This window comes from Xenopus laevis, chromosome 1L (genome assembly GCF_017654675.1).
Source record: "Xenopus laevis strain J_2021 chromosome 1L, Xenopus_laevis_v10.1, whole genome shotgun sequence".
NCBI classification, from domain to species: Eukaryota; Metazoa; Chordata; class Amphibia; order Anura; family Pipidae; genus Xenopus; species Xenopus laevis.
The window spans coordinates 166598331-166619110 of record NC_054371.1 but is presented as its reverse complement, the minus strand read 5'-3'; the positions used below and the strand labels follow the sequence as shown (position 1 = coordinate 166619110).

The following is a 20780-nucleotide window of genomic DNA, read 5'->3' as shown; positions in this document are numbered from 1 at the left end:
ACTGCCAGTTCTCTGCCTATTCCTTCAGCGGGAGCGGGCATGAACAAGGCCATGAACTACAACTCCCATGCTCCTTTACGAGCTGAAGCGTAAATACAATAACAATCAAAGGTTGCGGCGTCAAGCCCACGTCTACGCGACACTCACTTCCAGCGCGTGTTATTTGTCCCTAGTGGCCCCTCCCATCAAGGCGGGGCGGACTCGGGCTACCCCCGGACTGGGCGCGGCTCAGGGTGGGAAATAGAGTTAGCTCTGCCCCCTCTCCACGGATCCCGGACACAGTGGCTGCCGGAACCGACGGAACCCGAGCTGCTCCCGGTCTACACGTTCCAGAGGCAGCAGTTCCACGTCACTGTGTCCGGGTAGCGGCGTCCCTGTCAGTAATCATGGGCTCCACGTCCGGCTCCTCTTGCCTCCCACAGGCTCGATCACCTCTCTTTGCCCTCATGGGATCGCCCGTGCCAGTCGGGGCTCGATCTCTGGCTGCCGCCGCTCCTGCAGGAGGTTCCAAACTTACTCACCCGGGGAAAGCCATCCTGGCAGGTGAGTGGCACTGACGCAACACTTGTGTGTGTGTGTATATATGTATGTGTATATATATATATGTGTGTGTGTGTCAGAGATGCTGCGCTCAAGTCTGTACCTGGGAGAGTCTGTCCCAGAGCAACAGTTGCACTGCGGACGACACACTCGTACTTCTCTCCTACCTCTTTGTATTGCCATTGTACTTCATTGGCCGCACTCCCACTTTCACCCCTGCTCTGAAAGAACTATACTGATAGTGACCTGTGTCCATTGTTTCCTAGTGAAGGGTTACTGTATAGTCACAGCAGCCTGTAGTTCCCCTCCTGAGACCCCATAGGAACAGTGCAGCTATCCATCCATGAAGTGACTGACCCTGCTGTACAGCTCCAGCTCCGGTGATGCTGTGTGTGTATGACTTCATCCTGCTGTCAGGGAGCTGTCTGCTAATGCAATGTTACTGATCGTGCAACTGGAAAGCACTAACCTCATGGATATGGCCTTTGCTTGCACTAGCAGAGCAAGTATTCTACATTAGCCTTGTTCATGTGTACGTGGGAGCTTAGTGGCTTAGAGGGGTGGTTCAATTTTTAAGGTAACTTTTATTATGTTATAGAACCGCCAATTCTAAGCAACTTTTCATTTGGTTTTCTTTCTTTTTTTTTTTTATAGTTTTATAGTTCTTTGCCTTTTTCTTCTGACTCTTTGCAGCTTTCAAATGGGCGTCACTGACTCCTTTCTAAAAAACAAATGCTCTGTAAGGCTACAAATATATTGTTATTGTTACTTTTTATTAATGATCCTTCTATTCAGGCACCCTTCTAGTTATATTCCAGTCTCTTTTTAAAATCAATGGATGTTTGCTAGGGTAATTTGGACCATAGTTATCAGATTTCTTAAAATTCAACCTGTGGGTAAAAAAACCCGTACCCCCCAGCCCAGGTAGACCCCTCCTCACCCCAGACTTATTCCCCATGCCCCATACTCACCCCTTGGCGCAGATTCTTCCAGCGAAGTTCCACACATCCATCTTCTGCGTCCTATGTAAAGGTGGCCATACACGGAGAGATCCTCTCGTTTGGCAATGTCGACAAACAAGCGGATCTCTCCCCGATATGCCCACCTTGAGCCCTAGGGCCCATGATTGGATCCTAACGATGGCTGATCGGCGGTCGGATCACGGGACCGCATCAACGAACAGATGCGCCCGCGATCCGACGGAATTTTTAGTCCCGTCCGATTGACATCTGGCCGACTTTCAATAACTCGGTCTGTTGGCAGCTTTTATCGGGCCGTGTATGGCCACCTTAAACTGACTGGGAGATCGGCAATTTCCGTGTAATTCCGCACATGTGCAGTTGTCGCAAACCTGCTCCAACTGCGCATGTGCAGAAATACCGATCTTTTTAACTAGATAGATCTGGGCCCACAGCAAATTATTTTTCAGGCCCCAAAATGCTTACAGGTTGACTTGTTTTACCAATATTTATTGAAACTATTTATGAATTAGGGCCTCATGGGGCGCCTATACCTCCTGGGCCCCCCCTGCACCCGCAGGGTCTGCTTCCTCTGTAGTTACGCCCCTGCATGGGAGGCACTGTTTCATTAAAGTCTGTGGGTATGTTAAAGTGGTGGTTCACCTTTGTTATTTTTCATAGTTTTTGAGTTATTTGCCTTCTTCATCTGACTCTTTCCAGCTTTCAAATGGGGGTCAATGACCCCATCTAAAAATCAAATGCTCTGTAAGGCTACAAATGTATTATTATTGCTACTTTTTCATTACTCCTCTTACTATTCAGGCCCATCCTATTCATATTCCAGTTTCTTATTCAAATCGGTGCAGGGTTGCTAGGGTAATTTGGACCCTAGCAACCAGATGGCTGAAATTGCAAACTGGAAAGCTGATAATTAAAAAGCTAAATAACTCAAAAACCACAAATAATAAAAAAGGAAAACCAGTTGCAAATTGTCTCGAATATCACTCTTTACATCATACTATAAATCAACTCAAAGGTGAACAACCCCTTTAAATGTCTGGGGATGAGATTTCCTCTTCACCGCAATCATTCCAGTTTCATACAATGGGTCAGTTTCAATGTGATGAAACTGTCTCCTATCTCAGTTTCCCCATAGTTTTCTATTACAAGTCTTCATAAGAGATGTTTTTCTCATCAAACTGAATCTGGGCCAGTATGTTAGATCTTGGAACATAACAATAAACCCATACATCTGCCAATGTAGCACCCCGCTCAGAAGATAAGGCTACAGATTTATGCTTTACAATACAGATTCGTTGATCAAGGGCTGTTTGCTTCCTTCAAGCTCTGGCACAATAGCCCTGTACATTTGTTTTTGAATTAGGTGTGGAAGTAAGAGCAGCCCCTCTCTTTTAGTATTAGGAATGTATCATATGAAGTTAACCGACCATACAGAATTACAGTATCTCCTTTTAATTCCCCAAACCAAGCACGGGTGTGGGATTCCTTTATAGAAAGACCCTCGTTACGAGTGAATAGAATCCCATAGAATTAATTTTAAGCAAATGATTCTCATTTGTAATTTTTTATTTCCCTTTTGTCTAACTAAATTGCATGAATCCATTTTTTTTAAGATTTGTGTTTTTCTTTTGTTTTTGTTTTTTTTTATTCTAGAAAACCCAAAGGTCTCCTGCATTAATTAATATTAAATCTGTATATTGGACAAGCTCATTAGGTAGAACCCCCAGCAGCACAACCCTGGGTGGTATGTAGTACATTACTAAAGTTAAAAATCAGATTCTGTCCTGTTTTTCTGACACTGTAGCAACCAAGCCTGTTCCTTTGTGAGATATTCATCCCCCTCCTTCCATTACTCACAGTATGATTGGCATATCGGAATAAATTCATCGATCCATTCCCAATCTTTCTAGTGTCTTTGAAAGGAAGGAGGGGATAAATACACAGACACATCAGATGATTTATACAGTTGATTCTAATAACAAATATACAGTATATGCAGTAACCATCCAATGCAGCACAAGGAATCAAATCCATATTTCAGAAAAGCTTTGATTATGGCACCTCATAATTTAAAAGTCGTTTAATATCCCTACCCTATATTTATATGAGCGTAGTAATAATGCTCAGTGCTGCAGGGACTATTTCATCTTGCATCTGTATGTGACCCTCTCCTTGGGAATTCAGGGAGGTCACCATAATGCAACCTTGACCCGGCCTTGCGCTGCATGCTCTTATATTATTAGGAGGAGTGGATTGTATTCCCGGTGCCCCATAGATTTATTTAGTCTGATTATCTTCAAATGGTGTCTCCAGATTTATTGAACTATAAATCCCAGGATCCTGATAAGATAGCATTCATGCATTGTTGTCTTATTTACCTACTTTATCTGCTTTGCAACTTCATTACAAATATTAGGATAGGATAACAATTAGCAGTGATTTCACAAAAGATTTGGCCAAAGACTGACCAAATCCAGACAGTAATTTGCATATTCAAAAGGAGTGTACTTGTTCTACATAGTAAACAATGCAGCTTTAGCATAATCTATATCTTCAGTTGTCTAGGGCAAGTAAGATAACTGCTCAGATAATGACTTCTTAGGGCCTTGGCAAATTTTATGTCACCAAATGGTGTCACTGTCGGGCTGTGGCCCCCTCTCCATTAACAACATTCAATTAATTAATAGAGGCTTTGAAATAACCCCTTTGATTATTGTTTGCTACATTTTCATATGATAAATGTAGGTGTAGGGTATATTCAGTGCTTTTTATTGGCTACAGGAAGCAGCGATTGTAAGTGATTTTTGATTGCTCCACCTTGTAGTAGTGATCTAACTTTTGAAACATTCCCTGCATATACTTTTACTTCTCAACAGGCTAGTTTGCCTTTCTTTTTAAAGGGATGTGTTGCCATATTGTAGTTCATTCCAACAATATGTATACAGGTATGGGATCTGTAGTCCGGAAACCTGTTATCCATAAAGCTCCGAATTACAGAAAGGCCATTCCCATAGACTCCATTTTATCCAAGTAATCCACATTTTAAAAACGATTTCCTTTTTCTCTGTAATAATAAAACTGTAACTTGTACTTGATCCAAACAAAGATATAATTAATCCTTATTGGAAGCAGAACCAGCTTACTGGGTTTATTTAATTTTTACATGATTTTCCAGTAGACTTAAGGTATGAAGATCCAAATTACAAGTATTCTGGATAACAGGTCCCATATCTGTGTGTATGTATGTATATATGTATGTGTATATATATATATATATATATATATATATATATATATATATATATAATATATATATATATATATATATATATATATATATATATATATATACATACATACACACATACACTTCTGGATAACAGGTCCCATATCTGTGTGTGTGTGTGTATGTATGTATGTGTATATATATATATATATATGTATGTATGTATGTATATATATGTATATATATATGTATATATATATATATATATATATATATATATATATATATATATATATATATATATATACACTTCTGCGCCTCTGCTTTCCAGTGAGCAGATTTTCTCAGTGGGACTTTCAACTTTGTCCTCAGAATAAAATGTAAGCGAAAAACGAAAAGAAACAGGAACAACAGGTATAGGGTCAAAGAGCACAGGGCACAAGTGGGGGAAGGTTCACTAATCACATTAAAGTGCTTGGAAGTGAGATAAGTGAGAGAGTCTTAGGATGAAACCATATACTGAGGGAGGCCACACTCCGTTATGAATATATTTATCCTGTATTTAAAGGGGAACTTTGCCCAAAACAACCCACTCAAATTGTTTTTGCATAAGGAAAGAAAATGTAATCTTTCCAATATACATTAATAAAATATTTCAAATGATTTAACTGTTACGTATAAATGCAATTTGTCTCTGCTAAAACAATCAAATCATGTAGTCGACCTCGCACTGCTGTTCGCCAGTGGCGGGTGCAGGTTGAGCTGAAGGAGGGTGGGTTAGGGTCGGGAAAACCCCGACCCGCACATCACTACCTTGCACTGCATTGTGAAGTGCAGGAACATGTGGCCAAAGATGGGGGCAGGGTGCAAAAAAAAAAAAAAAAACATGGTGATATGCGCTTGTACTCTTTGCACCCAACCCTGTCATCAGTAAATGCCCCTCATGTTGTTATTCTCGCATATACGATAAATACAGTACAGTCACCTAGAGGGTCATTAAACCATTTTTTTTCTTACAAGCCAGTTACTATTAAATGTATTCGGACTGCACTTTAAGAATAGTAACCTGAAAATCAATAAAATAGCAAAATACAGTAATATACAGAAGGACTGCAATTTATTTTTAAAGAGCTACTGACATTAGATAATTAATCTTCTTTTGCAACTATCATCAGGCTGGTGCTTTATAATTTCCTTTAAAAGTATTTGCCCAATGCTTGTGCATTACCTATTTGATCTCCCTCCTTCCTCTATGGAGGGGCTGCCATATTTGTGCTACAGTAGTATGTTGTAGGAGATATTCTAAGGGACAGGTTGAGAAGTGATAGTCAGGTTGGCAAAACAGTCAGATATAGGAACTTTGAGTAACAAGATGGCCATACATGAGCAGATAAGAGAAGTTTATCCAGCTGTGTATGTGCTTTGTCAAATTTTAATAGGAAATAGCTACTCAAATCTGTGTCTTTCTGTTCCTTGCTAATCTTCACACATCTGTTTCTGACTACTGAAGTAGTATAGCAGAAGATAAGCCCCTGAAGAAGCATGCAAGGAACAGTAGGACTTGAAGTCTTGGGGGTAAATTTATCAGAGTGAATTTCCGCCACTAGAGTGAAATTCCACAGTTCTCAATTCATTTCTATTTGATTTTGAAAGGCGTATTTATCAATGGGTGAAAGTTCACCCTTTGATAAATACGCCTTTAAAAATCCTATAGAAATGAATGGGGAGTGGCGGCATTTCACTCTAATGGCGGAACTTCACTATTAACTTCACTCTTTGATAAATATACCCCTTGGTAGGAGGCGAGCTAACCTTTGCTACATTGTTTCAATAGTCGGAGCCAACAGTGAGAGCAGAGTATAGGAGCAGCCCAAAAGATCCTACCTGAGGGTGATTGGACATTTGTGTGAAATATGTACCAGAAAGTTGCTTAAAATTATATTTTCTTTCCTTTAGGTTCCTTTAGGTTTACCTCCCCTTTAATAGAAAAATATAATTTGTACAAAATGCTGCTGCGCTTCAGCATTATAGACTGCAGATTGACAGCAGTCACATTTTGACACTAGTTGCAACTCATTTTTTGTAGCTGCTAGCAGAGGAACAATCCAAAGCGGACAGGTAATTATTTTCAGGAGTGGCAGCATTGCTTTAGCAAGAATAATATCCAACATGTATATTGTGCACTTTAAGCACAGTCAACATATCCGTCATGTCCAGAATGCCTAAAATGTTATATTGCTCAGACAAGACTGCCATAAATTATCAAACTGATTTCTGTTTCCATGAGACAGGCACCAATCTTTCATGTCCCTGGAGTCTGACAATTTTCCTTTGACAGTGACAGTTCATCGCAGGAGAAATAATAAGCTGTAAATTTATGCTGGAATTGACTGGACAAAAATCCTCTGTAATGCACACATTCTATTCTTCGTACAGGTGATAAAAATCAGCAGCAGTGGGTATCCGGTATGTTTAGTCCTTTAAATCAGTGTTTGGGCTGTTCACTATTGGTGTCCCTGTACCCCAAAGTTGTAACCAACAACACATCACAGGCTTTTAATCTGTTATCCACCCTGTCCCACCCAACTTGGCAACCAGTTGCATGTGCACTACAAGCTGACCCACTGTCCTGGACAGTACACATGCTTCTGTTTGCCAAATCACTGCTGTGGCATCTGGGAACAGAAGTTACACAGCCAAATATATTATCTGACAACCCTGTTGTGCAGCTTTGTAGTTCAGGTGCAGGTATGAGGGATTAGTTTACTTAGTTTACAGTGGGGGTATGTCACGATCGCCGCCCGGAGCAGGTCCTGGAGCTCCGGGCGGCGCGTCCTCCCCTGCAGGCGTCGCTTCCAAAATGGCGGCGCCCATGGCCGCCACGTGGGTAGCGGCGCCGGCGCAATGACGTCAGCACGCCGACGTCGGCGCAAGGACGCCAATGACGTCACTATGGCGCCAAATTTGAAAATAAAAACGCTACCTAGACGCCAGAATGGCGCCCAAGTATAGGAATCATTTCCTGTGAGTATCCTGGGTTCCCTGTGAGCTTCTATTGCTAATTTTGTTCCTGATTGTTACTCTGACCCCTAGCCTGGACTTTGGACTTTGTTGTTATCTGCCTGCCCGTGAACTCTTGCCTGGATCCTGACTACCCCTTTGATTAACCCTTTGGACACCGCGACCTTGCACCCTCAAGAGGGCTTCCTCCTTGATCCTGACTACCTCCCTGGAGGGAGCTCCCGGCTCCCTGACAGGGTAAAGCCATTGGGGAGGAGGCAGAAAATTGCAGACTGGTGATAACAGTTAAAACTACATGGGGCTTAATTTCCCCTTTAAATCCTCTCTTTTCTCTGCTGGAAAAACACAAACATGACCCTCTACCACCACATGTGCACTAACTTGGATAAATGGCATCTGCCTGTCACTGTAAATATGAATGGATATTTGCCAGAAAATGCTCAAGTGTTTGTTTTCTAGCCAACATTACTGCCCACTGGATGTAACGGCTCTCAAATATCAACAGAGAAAACAGATCATATGCCATTAACCTAATCTAGTGCTGGGATTCATGGCAAGATGTGTGGGCACTTTACCCAATTAAAGGGGCAGACATTTGTCAAGTCATTAGACAGACAGGCACGTGAAACCTTCTACCTTATCTGTTACACTAATCAGCTGCTTTGATTCTATGTAATTTGTGTAACATCTGTATCTGTTAGGGTAATGGCATATATACTAGAAACCCAATATATATATATATATATCTATATCCCCCCTAATCCTGAGGGAAACACAGGTGGGTGCAACTATATGTCACTAAGTGAGGGGGGGCCCCCAACAATCCCGAAATCGCTTTCTCTCCCATTTATTCCCTGCTTGCTATAACTGCAGTAAAGCACTGCGCATCTTGACAGCGCTATATAAATAAATGATGATGATGATGAAGATACAGATACAGGTAGGATTCTATTGTTTCAATCTGTATATCTTGACTATTCAGCTCTAACATGTCTGTACTGAAAACGAACGATCATTGGTTGCAGTAAAGATCATAATTGTAACATCTATGGCCACCTTAAAGGAGAAACAAACCCCTTGTTAAAAAAATACCTACCCCACATAGACCCCCCCCCTCTTCCCCCCCCCCAGCCTAGCTGCTCCCCAGGGCAAATGCCCTTAAATATTTACTTACCCCTCGGTGCAGATTCAGGGATCGGAGTTCACAGCAGCCTTCTTCCGGGTCTTCGGTAATCTGTGAACGAGACTGGCGTGGCGGCGCATGCGCAGTTGGAGCAATTTCCTGGTTTGCGACAACTGCGCTTGCGTCAAAATTGACGGAAATTGCCAAAGCAATGGAAGAAGACACAAAGATCCGGAAGATGGCTGCTGTGAACTCAGATTCCTGATTCTGCACCGAGGGGTAAGGAAAAAGTTACAGGCATTGACCGGAGAAGCAGCTAGGCTGGGGGAGGAGGGAGAGGGGGGTCTATGTGGGGTGGGGGGGGAGATTTTTTTTAATAAGGGGTTTGTTTCTCCTTTAAGGACAACAATAACACATGGCTATCTGTGCCCTGTGATAACACCTTCATTATCTGGTATTTTTCCCCTTCATTTACAATAATTTTTTGGCTGTGGCACCATTTGCATTGAAAATATGCAGTATATGATACATGCTTGCAGCCATTTGTCTTTTTACGTGTGTGCTGCTCATAAAGTGCTTACCTTCTCCCCTAGTTACCTTTCACCTGGTAAGGAGCAGGATTGAATGTGTAGTAATTGCTTTGTGTGCGGGTGCAGAAGAGCTAAAGGTTGTCACTGCTTCTTCAACTACTTTCCTGTATCACCACATGCCCAGTGTTCTTGATTCCCCCCATAAGAACTTATAAATATGTACTGTTGAATTAATTCTCAGTAAAGATAAGGTAAAGGTGGGGCGGCTGGGAGAAAAGTATAAAAATAAATATTTTTTCCATCAGTTGAGTGGTGTATGGTACAAATAGTAATTACTTTTGCACTAATAGAAAAAACACCCAAAGCTATTCCCATGTACTGAGTGCTGCAAACCATTGCAACATATTATACCTGCGTTCAAGAGGAGAATATGGGGCTTTTTTTCATTAGCTAATGTTTTCTGTTGGGAAATTGGCTGTTAAATAAATAAGAATTGTGATATTTCCTTCAAAGCACTTACACAGCAGTATTTAGTAAATGCACTTTGTATGGGGCTTTTCTGAAGGCTGGCCCAGTCAGCCTGAGAGTGTAAAATGCTGTTGAACAATGACTAAATTGGTGTGTTAATACATAGGCCTGCAGTATGAGCCAATTGTTGCCTGGGGATAGAGCATTGGATCAGATGATTAAGCCACATGGGTAGCCAAATGGGGTCAAGATCTTCTTATTTGGTGATGTAGCCTAATAAATGGATCCCCCCAGCCCAGCCCCACTGCCACAGTCCAACCCTGTTTCCATGTAGCCCAGCCTATACATTGTATAATTACTTAGTGTTGATGTACCAGTGGGTTCCCTATATATACCTGTGACACCCTAAGCTGCTATTGCTTGATAAATCTAAGGACAGGGGCACACGGATATTTGTGGCATGTGGTTAAATCTGTGGAGCCAATATTTCCTTGTGCCAGCACCATAACAGTCACAATGATATGAGTCATACTGAGTCTGTCTGATTGTTATTAGTGAAATTGCTGGGATTTCTAATAATAATTTGTAGAAACTATAATATAACAATGACACTGTCCTTTCTCCTGACTAGCCCCTTTGTCTTGCATCTCTGGTTAGGCATGTAAACTTCATTCTGGTTGCTAGTCTCTATAACCCTAGTAACCAAGAATCTTTGAGTGTTTCCTGGCGAGACAGATAAGCATAAGAAGTAATAAAAATGCAATACTAGCAGTGTAATCTGCCGACTTCTGGCAGCACTGGAAGGGATATTGCAGAATAACAGAATGACACTGCAAAAAAGGTCACTGATCATTTCTGTGGAGGAGAAAGCGTGTGTTGTTTCTTTGTGATTCTATGTACATTGTTACATTCTTTACATTTTATTTCAACTTTCTCCTTTCATACCCATACTCTGTTCAACTCCCCCTCCAGCCCCAGGACTTGCTCTGGCCCAGCTGTTCTTTCTGGAATGTGGTCTATTCATGTGCTTGTTCTTTTAGTGTATTTACATGTACAGTCGTGGTCTCTAGTCTGGGCCTCAGGCCCATAAAGCACTTACAGAGAGAGCGACTGGTTTTCTGTCTGTAGGAAATGATTGCGAGAGGCTGAGGTATAACCCAATTATTCGCCCATTCACTAAGGCCCGATAAATCATTTGCATAATTAGCTAATCTGTTCTAAGCAACAACCACTCCTGTTCAATCCTGTTTGCTGCTCTTACCCCAGTGTGGAACTGCTTGTTAATAGCAAAATCATCATTTTCAGTGCAGTATTGCACTTATCCTGTTAGACTTTGCCCCAAGCCTTGTTGTCTTGGTGCCCCAGAATCCCTTGAGAAACCGGATTAGACAGTTACGAATAGATTGGTGATGAAAGTGTAGGGAGAGGGAGGCACTCGCTGGGCTGGTTTGATTTCATGCATATCTTGCAGACATCTGAGAGCATGAACCAATCATTGGCTTTTGAATAGAACACACACACACACACTATCTCGTCCTTGTGGTTACTGAGTAGTTATGGGGGATGTGTCTTGTATGACCAATCAGAGAGAGGCTTCCTGGTGGCACGTTGACTCATGCTTATCATACTGTATAAAGGAAGGCCAGGCACAATTACATGCACACTAATGGGGAGGTAACACCAGCAAATGAAAATGCTTCATAAACCTTTGCACACGTCCACATTTAAAAAAAAAAAAGTTGCATCACTTCTAGAGAACACACAAAAAAATAATGCAATTATTTATTCCTTGTTTTTATGCTTTCTGGCCTGTGTACATATCATCTAAATGTAAGCACTGTGCTCAAGTGCCGTGAGACTAAATGGGTAGGATTATTCTTTACAAATAATAAATGCCTGCAGATGCCAGACCTGAAAGCAGCAGCATTGCAATAAACATCAGGGAAAATGGTTATAAACTCTAGGTACAAATAGCTGGTATGTCCGTTCAGATTCATCTTTTGTTATTGCTGGTGTTTTTTATAGTCCATTGACTGGAAATCTACAGTTCTCCAGATGTTGCTAATCTACAACTCCAAGCACCCCACCAACAACCTTCAGTCATTAAACTGGTAGCTATTTAAGATGATTAGTGGGGGAACATGCTACAGCCTAGGCCTCACTGGGCAAATTCTTACTGTCTGGACCTGGGGTTTTCTGGATAATGGATCTTTCTGTAATTTGTATCTTCATATATTTAAATTATTTTTGAAAATGTTGGATTATTTCGATAAAATCGAGTCTATGGAAAGGCCAAAATTCAGAGCTTTCTGGATAACTAGTTTCCGGATAACAGATCCCATGATTGTATAGCATTTTTGGGCTGAAAAGTACCAGTATCTCCTCTGCTATGTCCCATTCAGATATATAAGAGGTGTAAGCACAGGCCCAATTAGACAATAGACACAAGCACCATCAGTAGAATTGTATGATGGGATTGAACTTCATAAACTTTTCTCTTTTTTTTTTTATAGCATTTATAGCAAAGTTTACTAATTTTAACTCCTAGCAAGCTACATCAATAATTATTAAAATACAGCTCCTTGCATCTTGTGTCAACAGAATTTGTAACAGTTTTAATATAAAAGTATATACAATTATTTTGTAATATTTTCACTCTTGGGTAATAGAGTATATTCAGCGCACTACATAGAAAAGATAGCACAGCAATGTTCTAGACATATTGGACTGCCATATTGTTTATTGCAGTGATCTGTAACCACTCTGGAGAAAATATACTTGTGTAATTAAAAATATATAGATGAGACCATAACTCCTAGTGGTTTTAGTGTTTTTCAGCCACACTGGGATTGGAAACTGATTTTCATATTGTTTTACTGATTTTACTCATTGTCTTTGCTCCAACAGGTGGCCTTGCTGGCGGGATAGAAATCTGCATTACATTCCCTACAGAATATGTCAAGACACAGCTACAGCTTGACGAGAAGGCAAATCCCCCGCGGTATCGAGGCATATGTGAGTAATAGGGGGTGGTAAGCAAATACCATGAGCTAGAAACATTTTGGGGAGTATTATTTTTCTCATAGCTATTTTAGCAGGAGTTGTGAAAGGGCAGGCGGTTTCCTATAAAAAAAAAAAAAAACACAAAAACAGTTCAGTTTATTAAATACAAAAAAATACAGAACTGTACAGATATGTGAAACCTAGTAAACCTAGTTAATCTTAGAAATAACTGTGATACAAATTCACTAATTTAAGCCGGCCGTGCATCTTCAAACCTATTTGTCTAACCAACTCACAAATTAATTACTTTATGGCTGAGGATCTGATCATACATTGATTATAAAAGGAGTCATTTAAAGGAATGTTTGTGGCCCCCAGATTGCCAGTAGCTTTAAATTACATGCCTTTTATTTGATTATAAATTGGACAGCATTTGCTTAACTATGTTGACTGGCCACTTTTGGTTACTGTAGTAGAAGCAAAATTGTACATCTATCTGCTCCAGGGCCTTTAACTAGTTTCCCAGGCCATAAATTCCTTTCTTTTGGGGCATCCCTGTATTTACTCAGGCACTTGTTTGATTTGAAAGTCCAGCTTGGAGGCTGACCTTCTGCCTTCTCACAACCTGTTATCAGTCATGTCTGTGCTGGCCTCTGGCAGATCCTCTGTCATAGCCTTGCCTTCATAAATAAGTATGCAAGCCACAGGACCTGCTCTTCTGCCTTTAAAATGTCACACAGGGGCATTAACAGCCTAGGAAAGAACTGAACTGGGGCCGATAGCAGTGCAACTACTTTAAACTACTATTTAGAGAGCTTCATGCAGGCTTAATGACATATCTTCCAGACAAAATAGATCTATAAGAAGGATGTAGGAACCTATTCATCACACCCATACTCATGCCAAGCTGTAACATTGCTGTTTATATATGATGTATTTTTTTTTAAAAAAAGGAGGGGGGAATGAGTTTGATCGAACAAGACCCATGTCAATTTTTTCTTCCCATTCAAAGCACGTATACTGCTCTCCCTGCTTGAAGATATTTCCATAGAAAGCATTAACATCTGTTGGTGGAAGCTAGCTCCTTATGCATGCATGGGTACACATGTCTGTCACAAAAAGGAACAGGGAAAACAACTCATAGATGAAGACTGAGTACAAACCCGTTTTTCTAAAATTGTATTTTATAGGTCTCAATATATTAATGCTAAAAATATCTTATAAATTCTGGTGCTACGTATGGTGGCCCCTTGAGAATTAAATGAAGTGGAGATCAGAAGTGAGCTACTAGCTTCCATACTTAGTCTTTCTCTCACATGATTCTATCCTTTAGGGGACTGTGTGAAACAAACAGTGGATGGCCATGGAGTCAAAGGGCTATATCGAGGTCTTAGTTCCTTGCTGTATGGATCCATCCCTAAAGCTGCTGTTAGGTAAGAGAACAAACTTTCTCCTATAGTACTGCTGCTAGTACCTTAGCATACATGGTAACTATATAATCTGCTCACGGGTTTCATAACACTTTCTCCTCTTCTGCAATGACAATATGGATTGTGCAAATGCAGGTTCACATTCAGAGAAAGTGAATGTACTCTGTCTTTTCACAAGTAACTCTGCTTTGTGTCTCTCTGTGGTGTATTAGTCTGTTCCCTGTGCTAAATCAGCCCTTATTGTCTGTATTTTTCCTTAGCCCCGCTTACCTGTTTTCTTGTCCCATATTTCCCTTTCTTTACCTCTAGGTTTGGAATGTTTGAGTTTTTAAGCAATCGGATGCGGGATGCTGATGGAAAGCTGGACAGTAAGCGCAGTTTGCTGTGTGGTCTGGGGGCAGGTGTGGCCGAAGCTGTAGTTGTGGTCTGTCCCATGGAGACCATTAAGGTGGGAACCTTTTTTTATACCTGTTTGTGTACACGTGCTTATACATTTTCTGATCAGTACAGCAAAACAAAGGAAATGGATCATCTGACAAGCAGAAATCTATATTCACTGGTACATCCTTGTTCTGGATATTTTTGGCCAAGTATGAGAAGAATGTTTCTCTTCTCTCTATGCTAAATATGGCCCATAGTGTGTTTAGTTACTCGCTGTCCCAGCACCCTGCAGCAGGCAGCTGTGGGGCTATGTTCATAGAATGAATAGCACAGGTTTATGTTCCGGTGGTACATGGATGAACGGCATTTTGAATTGCAAGCTAGAAGATTAGGGAAATTAAAATAACACCAGTTGAAACATTTCTATCAGTAGGACAATCTTAACACAATAAAAGTAAAATGAAGGTGTACCACCCATTCAAGAGGTGAGGGGTATTATTTTGTATCCCTACCACATTGAACTCTACACGGCAGTCATAGCCTCTCTGGCCTAAATCAAAACATCTAGTGACCCTCAGATCTGTATAAGGTAGGAAATGTTATTATCTGTGCTTTAGGTATAAGTAGATATGATGGAAACCTACATTTTTCACAGTAGTTCTAAATACTTGTATTTTTATTAAAATTGTGAAATTATAGGACATATTAACCATGCAATGATGAGCAGAGCAGTACCATTCGGCAGTGCAATGTCATGCAGAACAGCAGGAGGCAGCAGTGTAATAATGTGCACATCAATAAACCAGACCTCTACCACCATTTGGTAAAGAACAAATGGCAGATGTCTGGGTATGTCCATGTGGAATGCATTTGATTAGCAGAGAAGGAAGTCTTGGTAGCCCCTAGGTACTCTGAAATGAGGCAGCAGCTGCATAGGATATCCAGGCCCTGTAACCTACTGGGCCTCTTTCCAGTATCATCCCTGGCACCCTGGTTGTTATGACATAGAAAAAGCAATTGCCAGAGTAAAATGTACCCTGCTCTGTTCAAGGTCAGATACTCCTAGTCTGTATACATAGACTAAACCAATGACGACTAAGCTGCCGTAACCTGTTAGTTGCTGATTAGTACCTCTAGCTACTATCAACACACAGACTAGATTTCAGGCCAGAAACACATTTTCAGGCTGAAATTCCATTTTCTATTTTCCCTAGCATATTATATCCTGGTCCTGCCTCCTCTTGTAGCTACACTGGCTGCTGAAGTGATGTCAAGCAGAATCCAGGGGCTTCGGTACAGTGTGTAGCTATTTTGCTGCATAGTTAGAGGCTGCTTATGTCTGCCCCTGCCCACAACCCTCCTAATTGTGGCATTAATACTGTTCCCCTGTGACTGTGTGGGTGTGGTTTTTTTAAATACATTGACAAAATTGTATTGCTAAATGCTTTGTTCCTATGGGCATCCTGCACCAATTAAATGCAGAGATACTGGTAATTCCAGTTCCTATCTTCACCCCATGGTAACATATACACACCCTATGTCTTTGCTGAGAAAATTATTTGGTCCTAGATTTACTGCTTTGCTTTCCTCCAATATTCCAAGAGCACTGGGCAGGTTAACTGGCTGCTGATAACCGGATGAGAGGTGTCCTAGCTATTCAATCATTGCTGGAATATTTAAAAAATCCATCAATTTGGCCTATCTTATCACAGACCCAAAGAACAAGAGGTCCGAGGTGCTATTCCTGTTGATTTGATCAACATAGATGAATATGAACAAAAGATGTTTTTTCCCTAGGGGATCAGTTTATATTAGCTTGATTCAATTAATCTAATTTGATCTTATTTTTAAATAGTATACTGCATCCCCATACTGGTTTGGTATTGATAGACATTGTCTAAACCATAGCCATCTTAAGTGAATATGGCCCTTGGAGTATGAACTAACCATGCTTGCTGCACGCAGACTGATTCTTATGTCTCTAATTTCTGTCAAGTAAAAATGAATAGCATTGAAGTGTTGTTTCACATCTCCATCTAGTGTTCATTCCTTGTAATTACAGTTTTAGAACATCTATTCGAGCAGATTTGTATTATTTGCATTAACAGCCCTTATAGTACAGGTCATAATATCCCTAATGGCGATATTAAAAGCTGACCATATGCAATTTGCTGTTTGCTTGATTTCTGCAGAAATTCTGTGGAGGTATTATTGGTTCAGTTTTTAAACTCATGTCACATGAGAAATACTAACCAAGGTATAGAGGGGGCCTTTAACTCTAAAAGCAAAAATACAGGTTTCTTTTTCCCCACGACAAAAATGTGAATGGCTAGATTAAAATAAAATAAAAATAGTTTCTAATATTTGTATTCCTTACTTGTTTCTATAGGTGAAATTTATACATGATCAGTGCTCCCCCAACCCAAAATACAGAGGTTTCTTCCATGGTGTACGAGAGATTATAAGAGTCGAAGGTAATTGCCTGTCTGTCTGTTATTTCTTGTCTGTATTTTCATCAATGACTTGGAATGCTTATGTGTAAATCCCATTTTCTTTAATGTAGGTATAAAGGGGACGTATCAGGGTTTGACGGCCACTGTGCTCAAGCAGGGATCCAACCAAGCTATTCGCTTTTTTGTCATGACATCTTTAAGGAATTGGTACAGAGGTTAGTACAGCTTCCACTCTACTTTCAATCACTACTCTCCCATTTGATGCATAGGTAAAAAACGTAATATGGCAGATACAACATAGTATTACAAATGCAAATATAACAGAAGGAATTTTCTATATAATAAGTTCTGTATAATAAGGTCTGTCCTTTTACTTTGTTGTCTTTTTAAGGAATACAATTGGCAACAAACTTTTTCAGACACTCATCACATATATGAAGAGCCTTCAGCTTAGGGGAGCGGATATCCCTGTATTGTTTGTAGAGCAATTTGTATCTAAAAAGTAGATGTTTATTGAAGTGCAAACATAAATTACAGCCTTGCGTGTTTCATGTTCTCACAACACTTAATCATAGGCTACAGTTACAGAATACCTTAATAATAAGGTACATTGTTACTTTACATTAATAATCATACCAGGGGAGGGTTATAATAATTCTATTGCTACATTTTCTCCAGATGTACCTTTTTCTTTTTTTTAGGGGATGACCCTAATAGACCAATGAACCCATTAGTGACTGGTGCCTTTGGAGCCATTGCAGGTGCTGCTAGTGTGTTTGGCAACACTCCATTAGATGTGGTAAAGACCAGGATGCAGGTATGTGTTTCTAGCTAAGTAGATTATTATGGCAGATAAAATGTTAAAACATAACCTTTAGTGAGACGTTAACTAAAAAGAGGAGCGCTCATGAATACATACTCACTGCTGTAACCCATCGGGCCGCAGTGCTGGATCAATGTCCTTAAAAAACAAACAATTAAAAAATAGCATATGGTGGTTATGTTTTAACATTTTGTCACTTTACACATGCATCACACTGAACTGGTTTGCTTGAACGGTGTGTTCTAGGACCAATAGCTACTTGTATCAATTTCACTTGTGGTTAGTAGTTTAATCTACTCAAACTTGCAGTGTGTATGCATGTGTGGCATTCAGTTTAGAGCTCCCCTTTTTTGTTTTTGAGAATGTCTTAGAATATCAATGTCTATATCATACTAAAGGTTAATTTAAAGAGATACTGACACTAGAAATTAAACTCTTTATCTATCATAATATTGCCTTTGAAAGCTATTTATAACTTTTCTATAAAGTATTTGCACAATGCTTTTACATTACCTGCCTGATACCCCATGTTCCTGTATGGGGGGGGGCTGACATATTTATGCAGCAGGAGTCCGTTAGCATTAGAAACTTTAACTGACAGGCTGAGATGGGACAGTCAGGTTGGCAAAACTGTCAGGTTTAGAAACTTTAAGTAACAATTACTTACAAAAACAAACCTCTCTGTAAAAAATTATCAACATGACCTATAGGTAACTTTTAATTTACATTCATATCTAAAAAAAGTAGTTTTTTAATGTCAGTGTCACTTTAAAGGTGACCAACCCCCTTAAGGCATAATTTTTATATCTTTTATGTTGTCTTTTATACAGGGTCTGGAAGCCCACAAATACAAAAGCACTTGGGACTGTGCTTATAAAATCCTTAAATATGAAGGACCCAAAGCGTAAGTTTGAATTTGTGATTCTGCCTTCCTTGCGTTCTGTACATTTATTTTCCCAGGATTTGACTATTTTATGCTATTTTATGACTAAAATTCTTGACAGAAGTATGTTGCTATCTACTGTACAGGCTTCATCCCAGCTCTTACTTACTATACTCCTTTTATTTTATAGGTTCTATAAGGGTACAGTACCCCGCCTTGGACGTGTCTGTCTAGATGTTGCCATAGTCTTCATCATTTATGATGAGGTAGTCAAAGTCCTAAACAAGGTGTGGAAGACAGACTGAGATGTAACATTGCTAAATCTCTAAACAGGCTTGGACAAGTGGGAGCTGCTCCAGGCTCTCTTGGGTGCCAAAGGTTCCAGTTAACCATTGCTATGAACCCCTTATACTTCCGGTACCTAACTGGTTCAGTCCCTCCCAACTCTGAGGAACTGATCTACCATATCCATATTTATTCATATGTTCTCACTGCTTGTCACACAGCCAAGCAAATGCAAAATAGTATGTCATGATTCAGTGTGGGAGATTACTGGTAATCAAACGTCTGGTGCACTGTCCTTGCACCTTGTGCTTTCATTTTAAATTCCCTTTGGTTTTTATGGATTTAAATTTTTTAATTTTTTTAATGTTTATAACTTCAGAGCATTTTAATTTCCCCCATGTAAATAATCTTTAAAATCTTTACTAAGCATCTTTCCAATATATGTTCCTAATACTTGAAATATAAAGAAATTGGGTTACTTGGTGACAAACTGCAATATTGGCTTAGCCAGCCTCTTGTGCTCTTTTTCAGGGTGTGTTTGCAGCTAAAGAAATCCCCCTTCTGGGGGTGCAAAGGTTCTAAGTGTTTCTCGGGTAAATGTGAAAGTAATTGGGTTGGTAATGTTACAATGTCTCAATGAAAGGAACATGCTCTGCTTTCAACTCCTCTATATTGACAATTTTAGACTTTATTTCTGATGTACAACTCCCTGGTGTTTTTTTCCGTGCCAAATATTGCTTCATTGCCGAGAGTCCATATCTGTGCCAAAATATCAGCCCAAAGGCCACCTTTGCTATCAGAGCCTTGTGTACCTCTGAATTTCCTGCATGAGGCACAACTGGGTATCTGTTTATGAAGACCAAAATACCTTCTGCATTGTTCTCTTTAAATTTTACCCTGCTGGTGTTTTTTGGCCCTCAATTCATGTAGACTTTACTGTCACCCCACCAACTGAAATAAAACGCTCTAAGGGCTCTTACAGACGAGAGTTTGAAGCTGCGCTCCCCTGCGTTCTGTTTTTATGCGTTCGGCCGCAAGGAAGCGCAGGAGTAGACGCATTCATTTTTTTTCAATGGGTCTGTACTCACACAGGCGCATGTAGGCACCGAACGCAGGTTGAGATGCAACATACTGCATTTTTCCTGCGTTTGGTGCCTACATGCGCCTGTGTGAGTACAGCCCCATTGAAAAAAACTGAATGCGTCTACTCCTGCGCACCCCTGCGACTGGACACATAAAAACGGAACGCAGTGGAGCGCAGCTTCAAACGCTCGTCTGTAAGAGTCCTAAGTCTTACGTATTCCTTTGCTGATGACCATATCAGTTGGTGACCTGTTTAAGTAGAGAAACCTGTGGCTGCGTCAGACACCATAAAGAATACTTACATTGGTGGAGAAAAAAGCAATTATATCATATGGGTTGGTAATTTAATTTGATATACTGCTTTAACACACACCTAGCATAAAGCGAGTCTTGTCTGCAGCCCTACAGCTGTTGTGGAATTGCAAATAACTCTCTTAGAGCTGCTGTTTCTTTTAAATGGTTCTTTGCATCCTGGACGAATACTGAAAATCATAAAGCATAAAAATGTGTTCCTTCACAAAAGAAAGGCCTGGGGAAAGGAGTTCTACCAA

General features: G+C 40.3%; 1 protein-coding gene across 1 annotated transcript; it reads left to right on the top strand.

The window, feature by feature from the left end:
* The first annotated feature begins 304 nt into the window (after positions 1–304).
* On the top strand, positions 305–19642 carry slc25a1.L (solute carrier family 25 member 1 L homeolog). Its single transcript, NM_001086730.1, is given in 9 exon segments — positions 305–543; positions 12796–12903; positions 14225–14324; positions 14631–14769; positions 17092–17176; positions 17266–17370; positions 17857–17972; positions 18809–18882; positions 19052–19642. Coding segments are annotated over 9 exon segments (999 nt in total). The 5' UTR covers positions 305–386; the 3' UTR covers positions 19167–19642.
* The last annotated feature ends 1138 nt before the right edge of the window (positions 19643–20780 follow it).